Source organism: Aristolochia californica, unplaced genomic scaffold, assembly GCF_029961685.1.
Source record: "Aristolochia californica isolate CCGP_79_NKW_82.1479 unplaced genomic scaffold, dmAriCali1.0.hap1 SCAF_1, whole genome shotgun sequence".
NCBI classification, from domain to species: Eukaryota; Viridiplantae; Streptophyta; class Magnoliopsida; order Piperales; family Aristolochiaceae; genus Aristolochia; species Aristolochia californica.
In genome coordinates, this window is record NW_027181770.1 from 3,091,465 (window position 1) to 3,113,797 (window position 22,333).

General features: G+C 38.5%; 4 protein-coding genes across 6 annotated transcripts; 2 read left to right on the plus strand and 2 right to left on the minus strand.

Moving 5' to 3' along the window:
- Positions 1–1,853: 1,853 nt before the first annotated feature.
- LOC137955952 (calcineurin B-like protein 7) lies at positions 1,854–7,145 on the plus strand. 2 transcript variants are annotated; one of them, XM_068803192.1, is made up of 10 exons: positions 1,854–1,981; positions 2,670–2,739; positions 2,888–3,055; positions 3,276–3,358; positions 3,454–3,513; positions 4,150–4,258; positions 4,683–4,735; positions 5,274–5,354; positions 5,463–5,575; positions 6,720–7,145. In XM_068803192.1, exons 3-10 carry the CDS (start codon positions 2,977–2,979, stop codon positions 6,787–6,789), a joined length of 648 nt encoding a protein of 215 aa, XP_068659293.1. In that variant the 5' UTR covers positions 1,854–1,981; positions 2,670–2,739; positions 2,888–2,976; the 3' UTR covers positions 6,790–7,145. The 2 variants fall into 2 exon arrangements, with proteins under 2 accessions (XP_068659293.1, XP_068659301.1); XM_068803200.1 differs by having other exon boundaries at positions 3,457–3,513.
- Positions 7,146–7,835: 690 nt separating this feature from the next.
- LOC137955972 (GDSL esterase/lipase 7) lies at positions 7,836–10,274 on the minus strand. Of its 2 annotated transcripts, none has more exons than XM_068803233.1 (5): positions 9,928–10,274; positions 9,256–9,383; positions 8,799–9,032; positions 8,454–8,709; positions 7,836–8,363 (listed from the first exon to the last, which is right to left on the minus strand). In XM_068803233.1, the coding sequence occupies exons 1-5, from the start codon at positions 10,247–10,249 to the stop codon at positions 8,143–8,145; spliced, it is 1,161 nt and encodes a 386-aa protein (XP_068659334.1). In that variant the 5' UTR covers positions 10,250–10,274; the 3' UTR covers positions 7,836–8,142. The 2 variants fall into 2 exon arrangements, with proteins under 2 accessions (XP_068659334.1, XP_068659325.1); XM_068803224.1 differs by having other exon boundaries at positions 8,799–9,038.
- An 808-nt stretch (positions 10,275–11,082) lies between these two features.
- Positions 11,083–17,918, minus strand: LOC137955964 (uncharacterized). The gene is given in 7 exon segments (XM_068803212.1): positions 11,083–11,386; positions 11,389–11,859; positions 12,075–12,577; positions 12,580–13,165; positions 13,283–13,312; positions 16,208–16,402; positions 17,215–17,918. Coding segments are annotated over 7 exon segments (2,301 nt in total). The 5' UTR covers positions 17,650–17,918; the 3' UTR covers positions 11,083–11,305.
- A 1,671-nt stretch (positions 17,919–19,589) lies between these two features.
- LOC137955982 (phosphatidylinositol 4-kinase gamma 4-like) lies at positions 19,590–22,210 on the plus strand. The gene is made up of 2 exons (XM_068803247.1): positions 19,590–21,609; positions 21,694–22,210. Exons 1-2 carry the CDS (start codon positions 20,266–20,268, stop codon positions 22,069–22,071), a joined length of 1,722 nt encoding a protein of 573 aa, XP_068659348.1. The 5' UTR covers positions 19,590–20,265; the 3' UTR covers positions 22,072–22,210.
- The last annotated feature ends 123 nt before the right edge of the window (positions 22,211–22,333 follow it).

Sequence of the window (22,333 nt, forward strand, 5' to 3'; positions counted from 1 at the left end):
CTTCTTTGAGATGAAAGAAATTAAACCACGGAGATGAAGGACCCCTTCTTGCATCGAGATGAAGCTTCATCTGCGCTCCACTAACGACTTCAAGTATTGAAGGACGTTATGCCGTTGAAGATCATCTTATCCTTCAAGTTGACTAACCCCCCCCAAAGGTCCTTTTATCCCACATAAGGTATATCTGAATTCAATACATTTGACTTGAACTGATCACAAGATACCAAACACTAATATCTAACTTTTAATAAGTGGTACAAATATTGATTGAACACCTCAGCTTAAGCAACTATTTGATTTCTATCCCAATAAGTCATTTTTCTATAAATTTCTATTAACACAAATAGACTTAAAATTAAATTCTTTTTTATCTTTCTACTAAAAAAATTCATTTGCAACTCTACCAATAGTCTTCTTACCAGCGAACTCATAACTTAGTCGAGTCGACTCAGATTCAAGAGATATCGGGTCGAGATTGGAGATCAGACTCCTCAGTCCTCATCCTACTCAAAAATTAGGACCCATGTCTATAAGTGAGTGCTGATAAAAATAAATAAATAAATAGCCCTTAAAAATATTAATAAGGAATATGAACATTGTCAAAAGATTAACCATCTTATCAGCACTAGATGGGCGATGACCAAAGCAATTAGATTAGCTGATTAGAGGAAATCACTAGTTGATGACGGCTAAATCTCCTAAGCTGGATTGTGGACCTATCTCTCTTGGATACAGTCATGATGGTGTGTCGTCTTCTGGCATAAATCTGACGCGACTTCTCTATCCCCGGAGGCTTCTCCTGTTTATCTACAACTCATTTGATTAAAAAACAGAAAGTCCCGGGAATCATACGTCGCGGGGAGAGTTTGACGATGATTTCTGCCTGTCACGGGGGGACGATGGGTTCCTGCTCCGTTTCTTCTGTTTCCCAAAGAAAGCGACTTGATCTATTCTTCAGTTGGTGCTAACCATGGCTGCTGCCATTGGTTGTAGTCAAACGTGTCGGCCAATCCATCGCCGTCTAAGTAACTGTACTACGGTCAAGCCGAGAATCTGTTTGATTAAATGTCCAGAAAAGGTTAAACTGTTGCATTCGGATGCACTGCACTTCACTGCACTGCGCCTTTATTTCACGCTTTGGACCGGTTATCTGCGCTCGCCATGTGCAATCAGTGAGCGCTGATCCTTGAGATTTGAGAAGATAACAAATCGGTGATTTTTCTCTTCCTCTTCCTTGAATACGAACTACGAGCATACGAACAGCTGGGTGGGAAATTTCGAACGAATGGCGGAAAGCTTTCGGAAAGCTTTGTAACCTTTGTCGACTTAAAAATCTGACCTATCCCATCCGGTTCTTATAAACCTGACTCAACTTCGTTTTATATCTCTACAATTAGAGTTAGATTAGGAAAAATCCATCTCCAACCCGCAATTCGGTGGGTTTTTTCTAACTTTGTCCCGACACACTTCTCAACACACTTTTTTCATATGTCTGTCTCGTATGTAGATGGGATTTGGGTTGGATTCGGAAAAACCCATCCCCCACCCAAAATTGGGTGGATTTTTTTCTAACTGTTCCCCCGACACAGGGTAAAATTAGAAACCCGAACTTCAACTTTTCGGATCGGGTCGGGTCAGTTTTCCCTAAAACCGTTTAGATGCCTACCCCTAACTAAAATATGTACGGAGGAATACGGAAGTCCTAACTCAAGTTCTTAATACTCTGAACCGTATATGTTATATTCAATTTGTGCTTTATTACTGAAAATCCCTATATTTTTGGCACAGCTGGCGCTTTAGGGAGGAGGGAAAATTAAATGAGCATTTCTCCGACTGAATAAAAAAACGATGAGGGAGACGCAGACGGCGTTGAAAACTGGAGTATCCGTGGCAGCGGACTCGTAGAGACGCGCTGATTCTTTCAGACGCTCTCTCGTTGTTCTTGCTCCGGCTTCCTTAAACGGTCGATCTGAAGTTACAGGTCAGTTTTGAATTGCGATCGGACTATTTCTGACTCACGTTGTTTTCTTTTGATTTTACTTGTTTTTGGCTCTCTCTTTTTTTGGAATTTCTTTTTGTCCGTATCGTGATATTTCTTTGCGGTCAATGCCGTCTTTGAGTTCATCTTAGTTTTCGAGATTTTATTTCGTGTGTTTGGATTTTAAACAAGTCATGGTGGCGGAAGAGTTTGAGCTTCATTTTTTCTGTTGGAGATTTATTATTCTGTCCGGTGCTGGATCGTTGGTTTTAGTCCGAAAATTGTGTTTGGGAAAATGTGATTTGTTTAACGTTGAGTATGAAGGAATGGAGGGACGGATTTCCTTCTGGTTGAGTACTAGTATCTAGGACACGATTTTTCAGGTTTTTTAACTTGCTTCACCAGGTTCGTTTGTTTTATGACGAGTTTTATGTTGTACAATCCTTGTTCGAAAATCGATTCCATATTTTAAAATATGTATCTTCGTTCTGAAGAGAAAGCAAAATTGGATAATGTTGGCGGTCGTTTTATTTTGATGTCATGGACTTCAAAGTGTTCTCTTAGTCTTGCTCGTTTTTTGGTGTTTGACTTCTCTAAGCTTCAATCTTCACTGTTGTTCTTAAATTAAAACATGTTTTATGTTTGAGTAATTTTAGTTCGTAATTATTTGACTTGTTCACGTGAATCACAGTGCAAGAGGTCACCTAGACGGATCGAAGGTTGTTATCTGCTCCTGTGAAGTGATTTGACTCTAATTAAAGGTATTTCTTGATCTTCATGAGATGGATTTGTATGCTTTTTTTTTTTCTTTTGGCTTATTTGGGAATGTATCTACTCCTTTCCTATGTCGTTGTAGAATTCTGAGAACCATATCCTTTATGAAGTCGTGTATAGTTATTGTTTTTGCAGGCGCAAGTCTCACAAGTCACAGGATATATAGCTTATGAAGCAATCATTTTATACATAAACCTGGACTTTAGTAACAAACATCGTCTTTTATGGGTTGCATTTGCTCAAAGCATGTGAACCAAGCACCTGGTTATGAGGAACCTACTGTTCTAGCTTCTGAAACTTGTTGTGAGTATTTTTATCCATCCTCTAACTTGCCTCCATAGAATCATCTGTAAATTGGTGGAGTAGCTTTCCACTCTCAACTGCTACCATTTCATATATTTTCTGGATTTTTTTTTATTCTTGAGCTGATAGTAATTATTTTTGGCTTTAAATTTTGTTATAAGCAAATATATCAAATTTATTCCCAGTCAGAAAAACGTAATATTTTATTTTCTTCTGGCAGTTACCGTGAGTGAAGTGCAAGCTTTGTATGAGCTTTTTAAAAAACTGAGCAGCTCAATAATTGATGATGGGCTTATTCACAGGGTAATTCATTTGTCCTATGGACACTGAACTTACTGCAAGAGGTTAGGTGCTGGAACTTCCATCTCAAAATTTGATATCAATTTGTTTCCTCACAGGAGGAGTTTCAACTGGCACTATTCAAGAATAGCAATAGGCGGAATCTTTTTGCAGACAGGGTTGGTACTATAATATCATGATCCATTAATCTTAGTTCTTTTTTTATTTGTTTGTAAAGGAAGGATGTCTGCTTTTATTCTTTGCAATAGATTTAAAATCACTTTCTCTTTAGCTGTGGTGAGGCATTTTCTTACTATTTAGATATATCCGGAAGCTTGAATACTCAATTTCTTATTGCAGTATTTGCCCCCAAAAAATAAAAAATAAAAATCTTTTGCAGTAGCAAGTTCTCCAGAAACCTGATATAAGATATCTGTTTCCTCCATTTTGAGCAAATGAATAATATCTGTTCTCATAATCTTTGTGTTTAAGAGTAATTTGCACTGATCTCCCTTTCTCTCTCTCTCTCTCTCTCTCTCTCTCTCTCTCTCTCTCTTGTTCAACAAGGCAAGTTGATAACAAGTTTTCTCCACAAATTTACTTCTAAAAAGTTGTTAAGCCAAGTCTTGCCTTAAAGCTGGATTAAGAAAAAGCCTACTTTAATAGGTCCAGCTTCTGTTTGTTGGCAGTTTGTTCCTCATAGGCTACCTGGATGATGCATTTGATTTTTGGTAAATGTCTCTGTTTTGAATCAAAATGTGTCATTGTATCTTAATTGGCCTTTAGCTAATGGCTTTTGCTGTCTTTGATTGTAGATATTTGATTTGTTTGATGTCAAGCGCAATGGAGTTATTGAGTTTGGGGAGTTTGTTCGGTCACTTAGCATCTTCCATCCAAATGCTCCTGAGTCAGATAAAATCTCATGTAAGAAACTATAGTTTTTGGTAGCATTTTCTGAAACCTTTCATTTACTGGATCGGCTAATTGATATCAGCAAAAAGTTTTATCCGATCTTTATATTATTGGCAGTTTCAAGCTTAAGTACATTCTAGCTTTCAACAAAAAAAATTTATTGGAGACAAAAAGGGATGATTTGGTTATAACGTATATCGCTATGAGATTGCCTTTTATGCATTATAACATTCTTGGTGGTTGATTTTTCTGTAGCTAAGTGTACTCTAGCTTTCGGAAAATCTTTTATTGGAGACAAAAAAGCAATGATTTGGTTATAACGTACATTGCTATGAGAATACCTTATACACATTTTAACTTTCTTGGTGATTGATTTTCTGTGGCTGCATTTATTGTTGGCACGCAAGGTTCTTAACCGGTTAATGTCTTGTTGCAGTTGCATTCAAGTTGTATAATTTAAGGCACACTGGTTTCATTGAACGTGAGGAGGTAAATAATCTGTACCTCTTGCTACCCTTTGATTTCATGTACTGTATACTGGGTTGGAGTTTTTTAATATGCTGTGTTATGGACCAAGTTTGGACCACTACAATTCTGTGGGTTGAGTCCCTTTGACAGTGCCAAAGGAAAGGAAGAATGTTATTTAGTTAAAAATATGTAGTAACAGATCAAAATATAAAAGCCTATAGTAACACTGTCAACTGACATCCAATTGTTTTTGAGACCATCATATTTGGAAACCAAAGATTGTAGTTGCACCATAGATTTGAGTTAATCCTAGTATACTGCTGACTGAATACATGCATACAGAACATTACGTGCCCGAGCTCATTAGAAGCATGTGCATCTGCAGCTGTTTGTTTCTGATTTATTGATACATCTAGAAGCGTTTTTCATCTCCTTTTAGTTTAGTATATTCTTGCTGGTCTGCCATTTCCTTATTGTGTTTTCTCTGTCTTTATTGTCGCTCAATTTATTTTGGAAGAAGGATGATAATGACTTAATTTTTAACTTCGTTGCTGCACAGCTCAAGGAGATGGTACTTGCTCTTCTGAATGAATCCGATCTGGCCCTTTCAGAGGATGTTGTTGAAACAATTGTTGATAAGGTGCGTTTTAGAAGTAAATACCCCTTATTTTTCAGTGGGCTAGCTACAGCTTCTTCAGTCTTGAACTTTTGTTTTTTGTTTGGTCATTGTATTTTCTTTTCTTTGCAGACTTTCATTGACGCAGATTCAAAGGGTGACGGAAAGATAGATGAAGACGAGTGGAGGGACTTTGTGAAACGCAATCCATCTTTGCTGAAAATAATGACTCTTCCATACTTGAAGTAAGTTCTAAACTTAGTTCTAGCATATGTTTATTCTTTTGTGCCATGGAACTCTTGGAACATTAGGTGGATATTCTACATAACTCTAGGTTTATAAACCTGCCAGTTACTTGTAGATGTCACTAGTAACATGAAGAAGAAGAAATTTGATTTAATTTCTAAGTTCCAGTTTCATTAACGCCCAAGAAAAAAGGGTGGCAGCAGTTGGTCTTTTTCATCAGACTCAGATGTGTGTTAAGGATCTCTCTTTCTGTTTTTTGCACCTGTATGTTTTATTTCTGGATTGCATCATGTGCACACAAGTGTTAGTGGCCACCTTAGAAGGATGGGATTCATTATACAGAAACAAATGTAGAAATCATTAGAAACTCATAACAAACCAAATAGGAATGGAGTAAGAAACTCTTTCCCCTTTCTGGTCCTTCTTTTCTTGTTAAAGAGTTAAACTGAATGCTAAATTCAAGATAAGATTATTTTATACCTGCTAGCCTCTGTGAAAGGGTTTAAGAACAGTGGTGAATGCACAGTTGTGGATATTTTGAGTTTCCCATGGTTGATTAGGAAAATTGACTGAGAGAAGGGTGGTGTAGGATTAGTGAGATTGATGCTGATATTTTTCAGTCTTGTACAGAACTAATGATGCAACTGCACTGAAATAAAAAAGGAAAGGCAGTTTAGTAGACTGTTTTTATCTTCAACTTAGTTTCAAAAACTGGTTCTTTGAGTTGCCAAGTCGGCCTGTGAACGAAGCATGCCAACTCAAGTCTTCTAAGTAGGCAGGTCAGTTCCACGTATTGAATTAGTCTTGTACCTGACTTGTCCCAGACTCAGGATGAGCTGGGTGAGACTTAGAATGGCACTAGCCTCAGTCTTGACATGCTTTTTACTGTCTTGTTTTGGGATTGAGTCAGCATATTGGTTTTGAGAGAACTGAACCTAATCAGATTTTTAGGGTGGTTGCAGAACCACACAACTCGCAATCATATGAGGTTGCCAGTGAGCATCGAGTGACCGTTTTTCCCGTGACACCCCATTAGGCTGCTGTTTGTCATTTTGTATCTTCAATTTCTTGCTCAATTGTTGTGTTTAAAGAGCTTAATTATCCAAATCTATCGAGTTCTAATATAAATTGATGATTCTCTAGGGACATAACTATGGCCTTTCCCAGCTTTGTCTTGACCTCAGAAGTTGAAGATGCTGATATGATAGCTTGATGCCTATGAATGTCCTAGTTTGATTATCTTTCGACCCCAGTGGATCAAATGGCTGTGAGCCTGCATCCTCCACAGCAGAGTGCTTTGTGCGTTGTTCCTCACTGACAACGTATGAGTATTGATTGAAATACAGTTTTTTTTTTCTCTGAATACACATGCATCAACTACCAATTCACTCAAACCAAGCTTGGTCTTGTCAATATTGAAGTCTATACGATGTGACAACCAAAGTGCTGATGTGAAGCAGTTTTGTCATATCTCTCCATGAATTGTAAGATTGTAGAAAGCAGTTTTGTACAAAGCCTATCTGTTGTAAGATTGTAACTACTTTCCAATTTCATGTTAATAACTGAACTGGCTGTGAGCAAGCATTGGATCTTAAAATCCATGGCACATAAAAATGAAGGTCCAGAGTAAGCCGCTGGATCTGAAAATCCACGGCACACAAAAATGTAGGTCCAGATTAAGCAACGATCCGAAAATCCACAGCACAGGTGAAAGTAGGTCCATGAATCTTCCTGTATAATGTCATTTTCCGTTCTCTTAGATTGTTGGACGTTACAGCTACGTTTTCTCAATCCGCAGTCATGTAACTGGGCAGGTCCTCATAATTTCTGATTGGAAAAATATTGAAAAACCCTATTGTAAAAACTTAGTTTCCTATGAATTTGTTGGTTAAATTTCTAACTTATGAACATTACAGTTTTAACTATTTCTGAAGCCATAGAACTTCACATAAAAGATTGGGCTGATTCGAGTAATCTTCGCGGGTGGCCCATGAAGGCGGTTACTTGATTAACATAGGGAAGATGAATAAGACCTTTAACCTTTTGTGTATGGGTCTCATTCCACACTAGCAAATGTGACTTGATGACCAGAAAGTCTCACTGTGTCATTGGAAAAGACTTACCTTAATATTAATTCACAGACTAGCATATTTGAACTTCATGACAAAAAAGCCTCTCTTAAAGTTACGCACTGAAGCTATGATGACGACACCTATCCGCTAGTACAAAAAATCTATAAAAAAAAAAAAAAAAAAAAAAAAAAAACACTCACTAAGTTATTGGTGACTCATTTATTACGAGACCTCATAAAATCGGATCACTATCCTTATGCTATGCTACTGCTAAATGAGTCACTAAACAAAAGTTTGAAAGGGGTGATTGTGGGTATGTTTCCTGCCGCTGAGAAGCTCAACACTAGAACACTTTCTTTTACAAACAAGAAAGCCTAACAGTTAAAAAGGCTAACAGTGAGTGAAAAGGTTTCATACCTTCATTTAATCATTCATAGCCGTCACGAAAAATTTAAGTAAGCTCAATGTAAGTACCTGACTAGATTGTTTCTCTCTTACGAAATCATGTCCCGCATGTTCATTGGATAGCACACGTCAGCATGCAAGCCGGACCACACATTGTCAGCAAGTATCGCATTCACTGCGGCCGTTGGATGAAATTGGTCCCACCATATGTGAGTGGATGCATTACTGCACGCCATCCCTGGACTAAGGCACATGAGCCAGCCTTTATACAGGCCTAACCCGCAGCAAGCGTCGGTAATTGTCTCGAAACCTGAATAACAATTGGCAAAACCATCAACTGACATTTTCTTCACGAGCAGTAAACAAGCTAAGCAAGAGAAGGATAAACAACTTTTCTCACCGTAGCGCTTGTGGTGTATCAGAATATCCATGGACGCTTCGAAGACATCACAGAATGTGATTTTGGCATCCGAAAGCTCCTTGTTGAGCTCATCGACCATGTATCTCATTTGAAAGTTAAATTCTATAGCCACATTGTTTATCTCCTCAACACATGTTCCGTTTTTGCTGTTGTACTGCCACAAGTAATGAGGAGCACAACCCAGAGGGGCCAATCCCATTACTACCATTTTCCTGACATCCGCGTTGTACAGATTCTGCACGAAGATTAAGCTTTCAGTTTTGGTGAACGAGAGATTTTTATCGGCTGAGTTGAAATTTGAAAGTTCATCTGCTGCAGTTGTACCTTCAGCTCCTGCTTTACCAGGGTGACCAGAAGCTGGTTGAATCCCCAGGGAAAGAACAGAGATTGAACATTGGACAGATTACGCAGATAGTAGTGGATATAGTCGTTGCTACCAATTGAGAAATAGAAGATCGACTTTGAAATCAGTTTTCTTGATTCACCCACTCCCAGAGATAAAATGAACTGCTGGAAGGTATCTGTGGCTTGCTGGATCTGCTGCGTGAAGGAAATGTGCTGTCCCTAAACAAATCAAATGCTGTTAGACATGTTTTAAGCAAACAATGGACTGCATCGTATTGTGGAATCTGCTGTGATCTCGATCAGTCATTTCATTCCAAGAACTCCAACCCAGTTAAGTCAATAACAGAGCCTCAGGTATTGCAACCAAACTATATCTTGTCGATGACAATGAATTTAGGTTTATGTTGTAATGCCTAGAATAGAAAACTGAATTTACCAGATCGGATCCACTAGTGAAAATAATTCCAGCACCAGCAGAAGCATAATTCACCCCACGAATCATATCCTCGACTGTTCCGTTCTGGCCAAGAAAAGAAGGCACAAAGGGGAGACCCAGGCGCACCGCTAACAGATTAAGGAAAAAAAGATCAATGGGCTGTAAATCGTGAAAGCTACATAAATTATATCAAACGGACTATAAAAGACAGAATAAACATGACAATATCTTAAAGAACGCTGTCAAAGCACGGATGTAAAAACGCAACTTTTGGATATCTCAGAGTATCAGCAAAGATCATAGAATTTTTTTCTTATCAGCGCCAACGGCCATGGATGTTCCTTATACATTATAGATGCTAAATTAATTAAAGTTTGAGCTATCAAATGGTTGATCTCGAATGAGGAAGTAGTTTTCAGAATTGGAATTCAAGATCCAGGCGTTCTCGTACAAGAACGTAGTATTGGAAGCGGAATTCAAGATTCAAGCCACAACATACAGTTTCGAGACAGGACCTTACATTTTTCCAGCGCCGTAAAGAGCACAATTCTAGATGTACAAAGAATCAAAACATTTTTAAGATTTTGCTCAAGAATATGAACACGGAGACCAAACTGAGCGCAGGATCCATGAAATTGTGTAGAGAGAAACAAATCGAGAAATTCGGCATACCGAGATAGTCTACAGGAATTCTTCCGTTGCAGAATCTTCCGGTCGGTTGATGCGTGTCAAAGTCTCTCCCGTAGGGCAAAAGATCTGCTCTAGCAAGCGTTAGGAGAAAATTATTTGTGCCGCAGTCGACAGTAGAATCTCCAAAAACAAAAAAGGCTGGAACTAGAGAAGCATTCGAGCTAGAAGAGTTCTCGTCCATCGAAATAGAGGCGGATTTCAGGATTTCCGAAGAAATCTGGTCTGCTTGGAGATCTAAATGAGATGCGCCGATTAGAAACGCTTGAAAGATGGCAAGAAGAAGAAATAAAAAATTTCCCGCCATTGACACTTAAAAGGTTGCAAAAAGAAATGACGAGCGTTGAAGCCGTTGCGACTTGTTAAAGATAAGCAACTAATAAAGAAAGTCCCGCCCTGGTTCAGAGTATTCATCTGACGAAAATACCCTCGGAACGATTTTCCCTAGACTCAAACGGGAGGGCGTTGTGGTCATCAAGAAAATTGTACAAACGGGTAATTTTGAAAAGAATTCTAAATAAATATTTAATTTTTAAATGTAATATTTTTTCAATACTGACTAATTTCAAATAGGGGCAAAGGAATCGGTTAAAATAAATATCATAAATATATTATTTCAGTGGATCATGTTTATTCTCATATTTTTATTAACTTAAATAAATTTTAATTATATGTTAGAACGACCAAATAACACTTTTCTCAAACTTCAAGCATTCTAACATATTTTTCTAGCACATTTTTCCCAAACAGTTCTATGATATTCAATACGAAAAATCATTTGGTATAAAACGGTTATTTCAACCGTTCAATCATAATCAAACAATTAAGATAGTCATTGATCGAATACCTGAGATAACCGTTAAAAAAACGGCAGAGATAACATTTCGCATGTTTTGCACCAAATGGTTTTTTATATTAGATCAACCCTCTAGATCAAGAAAGCAAAATGCAATAAAAATGGGCATAAGGAAACTGTCAATTTAAGTAGAAAAAGAACAATCGTTTTATCAATTTAATAATTCACATGCATAGAGAGATATTTAAATTAGTTGAATCAACTAAACCAGCAAGCTACCATCCAGTCAAACTTCCTTAAATCTAAGAACATGAAGAACACCATTACTACACTGATTGCAGGGAAACCCATTTGAAAGCTAGACATAACAAAGGAAATAAGCTGCGTTTCACTTGCCCTCGTCTCTGGCACTTCATTATTTTCTTCATCTAAGGTAAAATAAGCATAAAGATCATAGGCAAATAAAGAAATGGAAAAAGAAAATAACCAGCCTCTCCGGAAAACCTCACATAAAACAGGTAATAAACACTTTCTACCATCATACAATTGGAGGTCCAAAATGGAGCTCTATAAATTCCTCTCTATGAAATCCCATATTCTTTCCTCCATATAAATGCGATCGGCAAGCTGACGTGGCATGTGTCTCTCTCATCAGGAAAGAGCAAAAGCTCATAAGGCTTGCCAGCAGTGACTAAGGCGTTGACAAGTCTTGCAGTGTGCCTGAAATGCACATTCTCATCAGTCATTCCATGGACAAGTAGTAACCTGCCTTTGATCTTGTGAACATGGTGTATGGCTGAACTGCACTCGTATCCATTACTGTTTTGGGATGGATGACCCATGTACTTCTCTGTGTAAAATGTGTCATACCCATCCCAAGCTGTCACTGGTGCACCAGCCACAGCACATCGAAACAAATCCGGGAACTTCGCTAAGGTCATGGCAGAGAGAAAACCACCATAGCTCCAACCATAAAGGCCAAGATGATCAGGCTTAGCTAAACCCTTCTTTATAAGCCATTCAGCCCCAGTGACCTGATCTTCTGCATCAATTTGGCCAAAGTTGTACGTCAAGGCACCCTCAAACTTGAGTCCACGACGTGCTGATCCTCTGTTGTCCAGCTGCAAATAATGTAGAAGTTACAATTATCCGCTTAGAATTACATAGAATGTGATAGATGATAAATAAGTCTTAGTAGACCACTAATAGGAACTACTTCAAGTAACACATCCCTGTAAGCAAATTTCTCTTAAACAATTAAAACTGAAAAGTGATGAATAAGGGAGACAAAAATCAAAGTAAAAATCAAGCTGATTTTATCCTGGGAAAAACTGACCTTCCATACTAAGAAGCCCTTGCTCCTTAGGTACTGAGCTCTCATATCAACTGTATTTATCCATGAATTACATACAAGCTGAACACTTGGACCACCATAGGTATTGATTATGGTTTTGTATGGTGGGGGCCCAAATTGAGTGGCATCAGGTTTGTACAAGGCCCCGTATAAAATAGTCCCATCATTTGCTGGTATTTCAAAAAGCTCTGGTGGCAAAAGCTGAAGCTTTCTCAGGCGAGGAACATCCAGCGGCTGCTCATATAGAGGCATAATTAAACTTCCATCACATAATGAACAAAGCAAAACCCTAGGCGGTGAGCTTAGACAGTCGTGAATGTCAACAAACCTCTCCATCTGATGATCAAGGACAACAGTGTGCCTTCCCTTGCCATGTGTCAGCCTTCGTGGTGCCTGCAAGGGAAGGCTCCAATCAGGAAATAGCTGTGTGCCGTAGAGGTGAGTTTCAAGAGCTCCATCCATGGTACCAGTAATATAAACAAGACCTCATTAACACCGGCAACTTGATCCACCATCCAATCACCTTCTGTGATGGGCCCCAGGCAATTCCCATTCCTGCCATGGAGGTAAAGATGCCTAAACCCTGTCCTTTCACTAGCCCAGATAAATGCCCCAGAAGTTTTATTAATTCCCTTGTCCAGCGGTGTGAAGCAGTCATGTAAATTAATCCAGACATTCTGTTCTTCTTCCAATAAAACTTCTTTTTGCCCTGTGTGGATATCAATTTTCAAGATCTTTAGTTTTGAGTGGGACCTATTAAGAACCTGAGCTGTGAGAACATTTTCAGGCATCCAAACGACACGAGCCATATATTCTTCCTCTTCCCATTCACCACAGTGAAGGTCCATCCAAGTAATTGGACCTCCACTCGCAGAAACCACACCAAGTCGAACTTTAACATTTGATGCTCCAGCAAAGGGATAGGCATGATCTTCCTGAGCATCGGAACTCACACAACTTTTTCCTTGGTGAATGATTCTATAAAGTGGAATATCAGATGCATCAACTTCAGCAAATGCAATATATTTACTGTCTGGTGACCACCAAAATCCTGTCTTTCGATCCATTTCCTCCTATTGTAAGCAAACTTAGAAGATTGAGATATCATCAAAGAAAAAAAAAAATTCTCGCCAAATACATGCATACATATGTGCAAACAGGGGGGGAGAGAAAGAGAGAGAGAGACTGACCTGAGCAATATATTCAGCAAGACCATACGTCTGAAAACAGAAAAAAAAAAAAAAGAGAGAGAGAGAGAGAAGACAACATTTCAGCATTCAATTAAAGTGTGATGGATTTAATAAAATCTCAATAGGCAGAGTTAAATCCAAGGCAAAAAACTTTTTAGGATAAATGACTATAATCTCGTGAGACCCCAATAAATCACAACAAATTCTTGTGAGACCCCAATAAATCAAAACAAACTCTTGTGAGACCCAATAAATCAAAACAAACTCATCCATAGTTATAAACCGATTACAAAATCATCTGCATAATGCTGAAAAGCAATAAAAAAGTTACGTCATTCATCAGATAACCCAGATATAAACAAGTCACTAAGGGGGGGTTAGTCCCCCAAATGGATTTTTGAAGTTCAAGTTCATGTCCAACATGAAGATCATGTCAGTCATGTACATGAAGATCATCTTCGCACTTGGTGTTAGTGTTGACGCCTTCATGTACAGGAAAACAGTTTCCAGTGAATAGCCCACTCATTAGAAAAACATAAAAAACAAGAGAATCCCTAAATTTGTACAGTACACTTATAATTACAACATAATCCTCGAACCCCAAATTAGGTAAAATAATCATTATTACTACAGGAATAACTTATTTAATGTATAATTAAAATATATTAATATATTTATTAATTGAATTAGATATGTTATTGTGCATTAATATGGTAATTACGTGAGCCAATGAAATACGCACATGATTAATTACAAGTAATAAATAAATAACGTTATAAATAACAAAAACGAAAGTAATATGTTTAGCTATTTATTTATTAATAACATATGATATACTATAGCCTAAAAATGAATGATTTAAGAGGAAAAATTGATCTAATCATAACTTTAACATCGTCTTTAATATATAACAATCTTCTCAAAAAAAATATTGTACTTAAAACGCATTAAAATTAGTTGTTTGCACAATAATTAAGCCACCTGACCCGCTCTGCCACTGTCATTTTTACAAACAAGGCCTTCTTACTTGGCATATCCAACCATCTAGGAGCAACATACTTCAGTGCATTTGACAGGTCCAGAATTTCCATGATCTTAGCGGTATCTTCCCTTGACTGTACACGGGAGTTAACTGGCAAGTGGCATGAGCAAGGCAACCCTGGAATTTTAAATGATCTTAGCCGTTCAACAAAGGGCCCCACAGAGAGTGGAGTCCACAGCTTCGCTTCGACAAGTGAAGAGGGTTAAACCCTGCGACTGCGATTCTCGCGTCTCTCTTCGCTCAGAGTCGAGAACGGGAACGATTCGGTCCAAAATGCCAAAACCTCCACCTCCATTGCAGCTCTGTCGTTTGTTCCATCCTCACATCTTTGCTTCTAATAATCCGTCTTCCCCTTTCCGAACTCTAAACCCTCTTCCATCGCCTACTTTGTCTTTCTCTCGTCAACCTCCTTTCTTTTTGTTCTCCTCTGTCTGGCTCAATCACGCGACCCCCGATCGGACAGTGATCGCCTAGTCTGTTGCCCATCAGCTCCGGCAGCCGGACGCGACGAGTGAAGAGCAGTCGCTCTCTTTGTCTCAACGTCTCGAAGCCCATTTCTCTCACTTGACATTCGATCATTCCCTCGTGCAGCAAGTCCTCAATACTTCAGTGCATTTGACAGGTCCGGAATTTCTGAAATCAAAGCCGAATGGAGAAATCGATGCCGAATCGAAGTAGAAATTAAGAAATCGAAGCCCAAATGTCAAAATCGAAGAAAACCGAAACCGAAATAGGGGAAATGCAGGAAATCAGAAGATATTTTGGGGGGAAAGATAATAGCGAGAGGGAGAAGGGAGTGAGATGCCGAGAGGGAGAAGAGAGGGAGAAGAGACAGAGAGACGTGAGGGAGGCCGAGAGGGATAGGAGAGAGGGAGAAGCGAGCGGGAGGTTCAGAGGGAGAGCGAGTCCGAGATGGAGAGAAGGGCGCCGAAAGGACGTTCGCAGTGAGAGATGGACGCCGTAGAGAGGGAGACCGGAGAGAGGGTTGCGGGAACGAAATGGCAGAAAATGAGCGAGGGTGTGTGGCAGAGAGAGCCCCGCGATAGTGTCCTGTACATGATTCTCAAAATCGGGCAGAAAGCACTTTCCGCCATTTACTCTTGGGACATGAACTCCTGAGTCATGGATGATCATGTACATGACATGAAGTTTGGCGCTCCCTAACGACATTAGGACATGAATTGAGTAATTCGCCTGAAGTTCATGTCCTGAGTCATGTTGACTAACTCCCCCTAAGTGCTCTCAACATGGGCAGAGAGATGACATCAACACATCTATCCTTCATCAATCAGATGTTCATAAGTATTTTTCAGTCCTGAAGCGAACACATAGCTTGAGATCCAAACATGAACCTTGCAGGCATGCATCCGCAAATGCAGTCCTCTTGCCTAAGGTTCATGTTGGTTTGTTGAAATTGTCATAACAACCAGAACCATCATAAGCCCAAAGAAAAGAAGATATTGTCACCGTAAAAAACAATCAAGATAATATAATTCATTGTAATACTACTCATATTGGCATCTTCTAAGGCTCACATGCATTTATAGATTTTAATACTTTCTTGAAACAAAATTATGAACAGAATTACTCTTTCATGAGTTCATCACTTTTCATGCTCATGTGTGAAAAGACATGAACTTTCTGAAGCTATTAAATCTTTCTTCAGAGCCCATCGAAGAAAGGAAAAAAATATTGCACTTAAGCTTTATGTTTAAGATAAGTTACCATCTGAATTTGTTCATGAAAAGCTCACAAGCAACATTGAATAAATATCAGATAGTTATCTCAATTAATGTTATCAGATGCTATCTTTACTACATGGCCTCAACTTAGAAAATTGAGTCAAGAGAAAAATCAAATTAGTGCAACATATTAAATATTACCATTGAATTTCCTTTCGCACCCGAAGTCAGCTGTTTCGATTCTCCATGCAACAAATTCAGAACGTGAAGCTCATTATCTCTCACATATGCAAGCATGGTTCCATCTGGAGAGAGATGAGGATCAATAATTGGTGAGCACGCTCTGCTTGGCAGTATAAGTTCAGGTTTCAAACAAGAAAAATCCTGGAAATAAATCTGTCAACAGAGATAGAAATCAAGTCATTTGAATGCCCAACATATTAATTAATACATACTATAAAATAAGTTCAAACTGTAGATTGGACCTTTTGCTCAATGGCCACATCGGGGGTTTCTAGTGTGACATCTTGGGCTCAAGTTTCACCCAGTTATTGGGTGCAGGGTGCATGTGTGATCGTCATTCAGGCAAAAAAGCAAAAGAAAAAAAAAAGAATTCAAGCTAAGAACAATTTGTTCTTGCGAATCACCCAAAGAGCTAATCCAGAGCAGGAGAAGAATAGATATAGATAAGACACTTGAAAATAGTTGCCCGAACACATTGTTGTCGGATGTTACAAGGAGAGAAGGATAAAGAAAGAAACATATCAGGTTAAAAAATATTGGAGTTAGCTACCAGCAGAAGATCAAATAACACATACTCAGGATTAAATCAACTCAAGACACTCTCACAGCCAATGAACCAGTAAAAGGCCCAGGTTGGAAATTTGTGTAACCTGTGTCCCATATTTGGTAAAAAAAAATAACATTACAACTTTTTCATAAAAAAATGTCAGGATATTATCCCATTTCCAGAATGAAAGACATCATCAATATTCTATTCTACTGACATCATTTACTTTTAATAGTGCAAATCAACAATAAACAACTTTGGCAATATCAAGTTAGCATAGAACATGCTGGATGACTTGAAGTTTCACAATCTGTCTCAGATAGATATACAATCAGCCATAGAAGAAACTCTTCTAAGTTTTTATAGCAAATACTACTAATCTGCGATCACATAAAACAACAGAGAGGAAAAAACGAACCCCAGCAGGTAAGGGCACCATAAGTTTTGGTTTCTTTGAGAGTGACTTCATCCACTCGTACTGGGTCACACCCAATCCCCGCTCCCTCAGTCTTTCCCTTCTCAATTTCTCTTCCGGTGATAGATTATTCTCGTCCAGACCTCCGTCAGGAGGACTGAAAAAAAGTTCTTGCCTGCTGCTCAGGATGTCAAAAACATAGACTTTGCGATTAAGACTATTATCCGAACTAAACAAATAAGCTATTAAGCTGTCGTCAGGACTAAAGCTTATAGAAGTTGGAGCGGCATAGCCGGGTAATGGGTATTGAACGATCTCTTCGATAGGGAAGAGAAAACAATCATCAGGGTTTTGCGTTGTGGGGTTATCAGTCAGAGGCATATCGACAAAAAGAGACTGCTCCTGCTTCAGTTTCTTCTTCTTCTCGCAAGCTTGCATTACAGAAGATTACCGAAATGAATGAAGAAACCGGGACTTGGAAGCATTTGAACCAATCCTGGACGAGACAAAACCGCCAAAGCCCTTGATTTACTGATACGGTAATCCTTCCCAAAGGAGGACAAATCAGCAGAACATAATTATCGGAGCCCAAAGCAAATCAAATTCGTAAAAAATAACAAAAACGAACAAAAAGAGAATTTTTTCAGACACGGTTATGTAATCAAAAGAAAACAAAAAAATAAAAATAAACAAAAGACATGCTCAAATTCAACTCTTGAAAACCAGACGCTGAGTGGAGAGACAATGAAAAAGGAATGAAACTTGAGAGAGAAAGGACCTCGTAATTCACTTTCACTACGGAAAACGGCTCCAAAAACGTTAGTGCAAGTGAAAAAACGAGCAAAGTGAATTCACTCTAAACTAATTCAGTGTGATTTTAAGTAAAACATTTATATTATTTTATTAATAAAATACTTTATTTATTTATTTATTATATTTATGACTTTTAATATTATATTAAATTACTATTTAAGAGTGATAATTAAGATATTATAAAAATAAGAATTTGATCAAATATCTAGAGTAAACATTTTTGTTTAGTGAAAAAATGAGTGAAAGTGAATTCACTCCATGAGAGACCGGTGAATTTACTTTCACTCGTTGTTAGACGCTAAGACTAAACTAATTTAGTTGGATTTTAACTAAAATATTTATATTATTTTATTAATCTATTTTATTTTATTAATAAATATACCTTATTTATTTATTTATTATATTCATGACTTTTAATAGTATATTAAATTACTAAATTTAAAAGTAATAATTTAGATATTATAAAAGTAACCATGTTTGTTTAGTTATATTATTATTTTTATTTAATTTTAATATTTTATTTAAAAATATTAATTAAAAAAATAAATAAAAATATCTTAAATCTATCAGTATTCTTCCACTACGATTTAAGGGACGGGCAGGGTCAAAACTCTCACTCGTAGGACTTCGGGACGACAGACCCAACTATCAAGCTTCAATTTCAAAACAAGAAGGAAAATTCTTCAATTTTGTTTTGCTGAAAGCCTTTCCTTCAATCCTGTAAAATATTTGTAGCCGTAGTCGAATCCGCAAAAGTCCAGACTTCAGAGAGTTCCAGTGAAAACGAAACAGGAAAAGAAAAGCTGACGAGTGAGCCTGACTATTGTACGCCATTTAAAGGCGCTCGCTTTTGGCCGTGATCACTTTCTTGTGTGAGTTTTAAGGAACCCGATTCCTGAAATCCGAATCAACTGAGTTCCCGAGTCAAGTGAATCGCTCGAGCTACAGGTTTGATTAAACTTGGAAATGAACGACCCTGATTCTCTCTCTTATAATGATACAACCCCTAGGCCATTAAGATTAGGAAAAATTAATTTAATGAAAGAGGTTAAGAAGAAGTGTATAAAACGAGTTGACCGTTTTACCCAGTAACGACTTAAACTGTTAAATATTTTCTGCCAGAAATTGGGGAAATTTTATAATTTTACATTTTTATTTTTAGTAAATAGTAACGGAATGATAAGGAAAAAGAATTCAAGGGTCATTCCATTTTCTTCGCTTCGCGTTCCCGAATAACCAATAGCGAAACCGGACTTGACGGAAACGTCATTCGACGTTAGTTTTGAGTGGCGAATCTCGTGCGCTGCGCTCCATGAAGCGATCGAATTGTCGAAAATAACCTTGTATTTAGTAGAAGATTTGTTCGTGGGGTGTGGACTTATCTAGAAAAGTGTAAGGTATTCTTATAAAATCAAGTCCGATTGACGTTTCGTGGTGGATGGGTCTGGAGGGCAACGGTCGGTTCACTTAAATTCACGCCGTTAGCCTTCTCTGTTCCGTTAAGTCCGGTCCAAGCGTATAAAACGGCGACGGCGACGAACTCGTCGCCTGCCCCTAATGCCTCAACGATCTCCGGAGTAGAAAAAACTGGCGAGAAAATTGAACCTAGAAACGAGCAGAGAAGATTTCACCGCGCTCCAATTCGTCGCCATTCTTCCTATATCTGTAGTGGATTTAAGCTTTCGTGCCGTTCTTTCCATCGGTAAGAATCCATTAACTTCTTGGTTTGTTGTTCAGGTCTGAACCCCCCTTTGATTCATTCCTATAAGCCAAAGAAGAGAGGGTAGTTCTCGCTGTACCACCGGAAAGCCTTGTTTCCCTTGACTTTATTGCTTCAGAAATCAATCGTCATTCTGATCGTTTTCTTGCTGGGTTTCTTGTACGCCCTGTTCGTGTATGTTTTGACTCTGGGGTAAAAATCTTTAGGTGGTTATGTGCTTTAGAATTTGAGGGCATTTCCCTTAATCTCTGCGATGAGGGTTTGTTCTTGATTTCTAGGGCGCTGTTTGATATTTTCTGAGGGTGGGATTTCTAGTACTTTTAGCTTTTTTGCTGTTCCTTGTTAGGGTTTTTTTATTTTTTTATTAGGACGTGGACATTCTCGATCTCGATCGAACCTCACCCTTCCATTAGGGTTATATTGAAATTATCACGAAGGATGGCTGTATAGATTTTTCTAATTTTTTCGGTCCTTCTTGATCGTGAGACATCTTTAGTTTCTCAATTTTCTCCTGAGAAAGAATGTCTTCCGGTGGGGTTGCTTTCTCTACCATTCGTGAAAATGACATACTCAGGCCGGGCAGATCCGCCCTTTGCTCACAAGAATCGATATTGATCTACCTCACGGTTTCGGGGTCTGTTATCCCAATGCGGGTTTTGGAGTCTGATTCTATTGCTTCTGTTAAGATGAGAATGCAGTCCTTTGGATTTGGCATGAGGAGGCAAAAACTAGTTTTTGGAGGCAGGGAACTGGCTCGTAACAATTGTCTTGTGAAGGATTATGGAGTTTCCGATGGGAATGTCTTACATTTGGTACTTCGGGTCTCTAATCTCCGAGCTATCACAGTTAAAACTTCATGTGGGAAGGAGTTGGAGTTCCAAGTGGAGAGATTTAGAAATGTTGGGTACATCAAACAACAGATTGCCAAGAAGGGTGAGGCTTTTTGTGACCTCAAAGATCAAGAACTAGTCTGTAATGGCAAGAAGCTTGATGACCAGAGACTGATAGATGATATCTGTGAGGCTAGTGATGCCGTCATCCGTTTGCTGGTGAAGAAATCAGCTAAAGTTTGGGTTAAACCTGTTGAAGAAGATGTTGAGCTATCAATAGTAGCATCAAATGAGAGGATCCTCGATGATGCTGAAGTGGTAGACAAATATGGAGAACAACATGAGTTCATGACAAGGAATCCTTCAGACGGGGGGTTCTGGATAGAACCTCTTAAAGTAAATCCCAGAATTGAATTGTCAAGTGTAATCAAGAGCCTGATCACTGCTACATTTGATGGACTGGAGAAAGGGAATGCTCCGGTCAGAGCTTCAGGAGGATCCGGTGGAGCCTATCTTATGCGGGATTCCTCTGGTTACAAATATGTTGGTGTTTTTAAGCCCATTGACGAGGAGCCCAAGGCCATCAATAATTCTCAGGGCTTCCCAGTGACAGTTGATGGTGAAGGGCTGAAAAGAGGAACAAAAGTAGAGGAAGGAGCAATCAGAGAAGTGGCAGCATACATTTTAGATCATCCCATCGGTGGTCCACGGTCTTCCAGTGGTGAAATTGGCTTTTCGGGTGTTCCTCCTACAGTGATGATCAAGTGCTTGCATGAGGGGTTTAATCATCCCCTAGGGTTTGATTATTCTTTGAAGAATTTAAAGATTGGGTCATTGCAAATGTTTGTTGAAAATGATGGTAGTTGTGAGGATTGGGGTCCGCAGGATTTTCCTACAGAGGAGGTGCATAAGATCTCTGTGTTGGATATCAGGTTAGCAAATGCAGACAAACATTCCGGCAATATATTGGTCTGTAAGGATGGGGATGGCATCAAACTGGTTCCAATTGATCATGGATATTGTTTACCAGAAAAAGTAAGTTTTCTGTTTTTTATTTATATTATGTGGGTTTGGAATAACTAGTATGCTGTATTGAAACTTCTATTTTGTTGATTGTAGTTTGAAGATTGCACCTTTGATTGGCTCTATTGGCCTCAAGCACGTGAAGCATATAGTAGTAAAATACTTGATTACATTAGATCACTTGATGCAGAGCAGGATATTGCTTTATTAGAGTTCTATGGCTGGCACTTATCGGTTGAATCTGCCCGCATACTACGTATTTCCACGATGCTTCTAAAGAAGGGAGCTGAAAGGGGTCTCACCCCTTACTCTATTGGAAGCATAATGTGTCGATCAAATATCAAGAAAGAGTCGTTGATTGAAGAGATATTGCATGAAACCGAAGAAGCAATGCTCCCTGGCATGAGTGAAGAGGAGTTGCTTGAATATGTCTCTGTGGTTATGGATCGTCGTCTTGACGAACTTTTTGTATAGTTTCTATTGAACCTCAATGGTTTGTTTGATGTACTTACGGTTTTTGTATATATATGCCTCTCCTTGACTATATATGTGGAATGGGTGGATGGTTACAATATATAAATCCAATGAAATCATTTCTACTAGTTTATTTTGTTGTTGATGAGCCTTATGTGTTGTGTGTGTTAGTTGAATGATGTGAAAATATGATGTCCGTATCATTTTAATATTTGATCCTTTTTTGGTAATTGGTAGCAAAATTTTTTAACACCGACCTATG

Coding starts and splice junctions, on each gene's coding strand:
- LOC137955952 (XM_068803192.1), top strand. CDS start 2,977: ATGGGTTGCATTTGCTCAAAGCATGTGAACCAAGCACCTGGTTATGAG. Junction 3,056..3,275: donor TCTAGCTTCTGAAACTTGTT/GTGAGTATTTTT, acceptor TTCTTCTGGCAG/TTACCGTGAGTGAAGTGCAA. Junction 3,359..3,453: donor ATGATGGGCTTATTCACAGG/GTAATTCATTTG, acceptor GTTTCCTCACAG/GAGGAGTTTCAACTGGCACT.
- LOC137955972 (XM_068803224.1), bottom strand. CDS start 10,249: ATGGCGGGAAATTTTTTATTTCTTCTTCTTGCCATCTTTCAAGCGTTT. Junction 9,039..9,255: donor TCACTAGTGGATCCGATCTG/GTAAATTCAGTT, acceptor TGATTTGTTTAG/GGACAGCACATTTCCTTCAC. Junction 8,364..8,453: donor GATACACCACAAGCGCTACG/GTGAGAAAAGTT, acceptor ATTGTTATTCAG/GTTTCGAGACAATTACCGAC.
- LOC137955982 (XM_068803247.1), top strand. CDS start 20,266: ATGTCTTCCGGTGGGGTTGCTTTCTCTACCATTCGTGAAAATGACATA. Junction 21,610..21,693: donor GATATTGTTTACCAGAAAAA/GTAAGTTTTCTG, acceptor TGTTGATTGTAG/TTTGAAGATTGCACCTTTGA.